The sequence below is a fragment of the Morone saxatilis genome, unplaced genomic scaffold (assembly GCF_004916995.1).
Source record: "Morone saxatilis isolate NCDOM2014 unplaced genomic scaffold, NCSU_SB_2.0 Contig5, whole genome shotgun sequence".
NCBI classification, from domain to species: Eukaryota; Metazoa; Chordata; class Actinopteri; family Moronidae; genus Morone; species Morone saxatilis.
This window is the reverse complement of record NW_023340095.1, coordinates 16,386,530-16,391,472: the sequence shown is the minus strand read 5'-3', so window position 1 is coordinate 16,391,472 and position 4,943 is coordinate 16,386,530. Positions and strand designations below refer to the sequence as shown.

At 40.7% G+C, this 4,943-nt stretch overlaps 1 protein-coding gene across 3 annotated transcripts in view; it reads right to left on the bottom strand.

The window, feature by feature from the left end:
- myo16 (myosin XVI) overlaps positions 1-4,943 on the bottom strand; it is an 88,155-nt gene that overhangs the window by 25,321 nt on the left and 57,891 nt on the right. For all 3 annotated transcript variants that reach the window (XR_004797297.1, XM_035676552.1, XM_035676551.1), the window contains exons 22-24: positions 3,213-3,365; positions 2,491-2,691; positions 784-859 (exon numbers count right to left, since the gene is read on the bottom strand). Coding sequence is in view for 2 of the 3 variants with exons in the window: in XM_035676552.1 (XP_035532445.1) it covers positions 784-859; positions 2,491-2,691; positions 3,213-3,365 (430 nt within the window). In the remaining variant the exon portion in view is untranslated. The remainder of the gene's footprint in view (positions 1-783; positions 860-2,490; positions 2,692-3,212; positions 3,366-4,943) is intronic.

The following is a 4,943-nucleotide window of genomic DNA, read 5'->3' as shown; positions in this document are numbered from 1 at the left end:
AGAGGGGGTGGACCATGCCGTTCGATAACACGTGGAGCAGTCCACAACAACAATGAGCTCATTCAAAAAAGCCAAACAACATGTGTGTGAACGTGGGCGTGTGGCTCTCATCTGAAAGGCAGAGAGAGAGAAACAGAGAGAGAGAGAGAGAGAGAGAGAGAGCCAGATAGAAACAGGCAGTATGATGGCAGGTAGGCGTATTAAGCAAAGAAAAACAAACACGAGTCCTGGACTCATTTAAGGACTTAATTACACAGCCACATTATAATTGTCATATCATTTAAAACATTCATTGCCACCATACAGTCTTACATACATCCCTCGGATGTGCTATTAGCTTTAAAGCTTAAATTTAAAGTGGGAAGGGGATGACATCCATAAGTAGAAATGGCACATGTGATGAGTGGCAATGACGCATCGACTCGGCCAGACGGAGGGACAACAGCCAAGTGTGAGTGAAGGGCTAGCCTTTAGAAGATTAGCCTCATCATGGGAATTATAGCAATTAGGTTGCTGGACTTAAGGCTAGCCTGGCAGTCGCACAACGACTGCCTGTGTCCCGCTAACCACAACACCCCACATCTGGCACCTTCTATAGACAATATACACAGACGGTGCTGTCTGTTGCATATGTGATGAAACACACACATGCATATACAAACACAACTGCACTTAGAGACTGGTTTTGTGTGCTGTTGGTTTAGACAAGAGTGAATCTTTTGTGATCAAGAGTGCTCTGACGCGACAATGTGCTCATATGCATGTTATTCATTGGGTACTTACACTTCATCGTAAACAAGAGATTCTGAGGAAGGGAGTCCTTGTTTCTTGTGAGCGATCCTGTGAGGTCATATGATATCTGGTGGAGAAACAAATAATACATGGTCATTCACTAATACGATATGAATATATCAATGTACATAGACCTATACCGTTGTAAAAGCTCCTTTGGCTATAAGATGTGGTAGCATAAAAATTATAATTCAATTTTGTGGAAAATATCTTAGAGTTAGAGGGTGTTGATCAGAAACAGAATATCTTTTTTTCCCCCTCTTACGGTGAGCATGGCATTTCTAATGTGCACCACCTTTTTAAAGAAAAATATTATTTTAAAATTATTTATTTATTTTAACAATACAATAATACAACTCTAAAGTTCATATTTGCAATTAGCCCCTGCATAATACTTGCTAAGAGCAGATAAATAGGACTACTGTTATGTGTTTTATCAAGTTCAACCTATTTATTTGATCTAAATAAAGACTTATTATTCTCAGGGTCTGTGGCTTTAAGTCAACTTGTTTCCAATGTAGAAAACATAAAGCTTTCATACAAGCTTCCAATCACATAGCCCAATAACAATATATTAAACTATAATACATTTCTATCCATAATAAAAGTAAATGTGTTAAATAGCTTGGTACTATGTTCTGTATAGCGGCTGCTGGTTTGGCAGGGCTATGTTGAGTGAGAACTCTACTAAAATTAATTATTGTTACGTTAAGTTGAAGGTTCATAATTTTTTGTAGTCTGTACTGTAATATGGTAGGTTGTCCATGGACCAGTTTCCTCTACATTTGAGCTATTTCCTATTCGGTATCAATCTATATGTGTCTAATATGTTTTCACAAAATAAAAAATATCATCTATTATATATTAGAAGCAGACAGTTTAGGGGTGAGTAACAACTGTAGCCTATCACATCACCTCCTCTCTTTCTTCAGTTTGATAACAGAGTAAACTTGTATGCATCATAAAAGCTCTACGAGTCACCAACACAAATATATAGCAGGCCAAATCATCAGAGAGGCGTTTATTTGTAGCCTTCCCCCTTCACGCAGTACAACGTAAAACAATAAATCACAGCTAACCTCTAAGTAACAAGCGCTCACTGTCACTGCATATGTTCTTGACTTGTTTTGTTTAGGTGCATTCCAAACAGACAAGGGTAGGTGGCTGATGTTAATAACCAATGCCCAGTTGGATAAACAAGACACATGTTGGAGAAACTGCTGCATGTGCAGAGGAGCTGGGAGAAAAACAAGAAATAATGTAAGTCTTGTTGGCGCACTTTAGCTCCAGTAAACAAAACTAAGTTAAATGTAAATAATTTGAAAATAGTTGCAACTTCGGGAGGAAACATACTTTTTGTTCCATCACCTGAAATACAAGTGCATGGCTGAAAAAAACAGTAACAACAGAAAATCACACACTGAAGCCATTCAAGTACCTAAAACGTCCTACAGATGTAATGAGCTAATGTAAGGCATCAAGGTGTTAAAATAATATATATATATAACATTATTTTTGCAGGTGTGAAATAAAGCCTATCTTACTTGATTTTCAGACTGATTTTTATCAAACAATACCTAGAAAGGGAAGAACAAAGAATGCAATGATAACCTGTCTGATAGAGTTCATCTTATACTGTCTAGCTCTACCACCTCTAAATATACTGTATATATTTTTTTTTCAGAAATTCAGACAGACCTGTCCGGCATAGTGGCTGACAGTGAATGCTGGGCCCTGGTCTTTGGGTGGGGGGTTTCCGTTGCCGTCCTTGGTTGTGAGAGAGAGGCCGTGAGTTGGATTCGAATCCAGCTGGGTCGACAGCCTCTTGTACAGGGTCTGCTCTGCTGGCCGCAGGCTTTGGCTCTCTTCATCTAAGACAGACAGCAGTCCCTGAGGCTTCTGGAGGAGGTACAAAACAGATGCTCACGTTATTTATGTCAGTCATGTCTACAAAGCACCCTTGATAATAACAGTAATCATTTATTTTAATTCTGACACTTTACCGCCATAGGGTGGAATTGTCCTTCTGATATCAAATAGCATATTTTGGGCATTTCGGCCATTATTGATAGAGATAGTAGAGAAAGACAGAAAACGTAGGGGGTGAAAGGTAACATGCAACAAAGATCCCTGGCTGCAACTGAGGGGGACATGCTGCAATTACATGGTCTTGGCATCTTAATCACTGGGCTACCACCAGTCCTTTTATTTTTTTACACATCCGCACTTTCAAAATAGACTTTGCTTAAACAATTTTTGGAAAAAATAAGGAAAACAAGAAATGAATTTTTTTTGTCTGAAATTGTCTGAATTTGAATTTAGCTGTGTGATTTTAAGTCTCTGGGTGGGCTTGCAATGCTGAATTACATTGTGAGACACCAAACTGGACTGCACTGGTCTGAACCAGTAACGTACAGTACCTGAAGAAAGAAGTCCAGAACGGCTGGTTGGTTGCCGGGGAAGCGTGGGGTCTCCATGGCGATGCCCTCCTGCAGACACTCAGCCTGCTCCTGCTGGAATAGCACCTCGGAGACGTACTGCCTCAGCCGCTCGTTGGTCATGTTCACGCACAGCTGGAATGCACACAACACACTCTAAGACACACACATAAACCTGGAAACATAAACTTCCGTCAGAGGCTTGCTCCTCCTCAGAGACGTGTTGCTGTATGTTTGTTTTGACACAAATGCACAAATACAGTGTCAAACACAACTTGCTGTGGCACCAACAGAAAGTCAATGGGGCAAAAATAAACTGACTACTCGAATAACACGCCTGACCCTAAAATCATGACAACTATTTACAGGAACACCTCATGCATGATATACACCGTAATGGATGTCCCTATGTAGGGCTTTTTTTTCTATGCCAGTATAATATGGATAAAGTGTTCCTGCTGGGACATATGAACTCTCCCTAACCCAGCAGTCAACCAATCACAGCACAGGGAGTATTCAATCAAATGGGTTTCTCTGGCATGAGTGTGGGGCTCTGAAGGGGACACTCAAATGTGACTTGTCACATTGATGTAATGAGAAGGAACATGGAATATGAAGTGGAACAACACAGGACAGCAGACTACAGCAGCAGGCGTGTTTAAACTTCCCCTGAACCCAAAAGTGTCACAAAGTGGTACACAAAAAAGTCTTCCAGTGTTGTAGCCTCGGAATGAACTTGTACTTTAGTAAGATGTCCCTCTTTCAACTCAGGGTCTGATTCATCTGTCCTTTGTACTCCAACTTGTTTTGCATTTAACATGAAAATAGATGCCAGACCAAGCAAGATGTGCAAGCCACGTGATAAAAACATGAATCTTGTAGGTCAGGTCATAATGACCATCTCAAAAATAAAGTAAAATTGAATATTGATGTTGTATTGACGTGAGCTTTATTTGAGCACAGATATTTATCCAGTCACTGAAAAGACTGAATGTTCTTTTGCTGGAAGTGTGAAAATCATTAATAAACAGTTACGTTTTTCTCTTTGGGCACCATCATGTGATTGTGTCAGAAGAGTGCCGTGTCCCACATTTTGTCTTCTGATTGAGAAGTGCTGATCTAGAGGTGTGCTGTTGTCTGGTGCAGGCAGGCTGTAGTCCTGTTTTTCTTTCATGTGTTTGTCTACAAGCTAGTCGGGTGCATTAAAGGCTTAGTCCCAGCAGGTGGTTGATTGAGTTAGCTCATTAGCAAAGTGCTGAGCAGGTACAACACACCCCTGACAAACACAGCTCTAATTAACAAGCACTAATGACCCTGATCATGCTGCGCGTGTGGAGCATGCCTGCATACACGTCTGCATGTGTGTGTGTATACATGTGTGTACAAACATGTTATAGTGTGAGGGCTTGTTTGTTACTGATGTGCCACATCTACGTTAAGAGATCAACATGTTTGTTTATCCAGACCTTGCTCCTCCTCTTCTCTTTTCTGTGGGCGGTGGGTAATGAGAATGATTTGGTGAAATATGATATTAATAGGCAGCTGAGCAGAAACAATGGTGAAGATGTCTGAGGTAGGAGGCAATGCCACAGCCTGTCTGAGATACAGTAGGTTCTCTGTTTTTTTCTCGTTTTGTTAGCCTCTTCCCCTCTTGCTCTCGGCGTGACCTGAAGAGGAAAGGTCACGCAATCTCTCACTTCCACTTGGATTAGA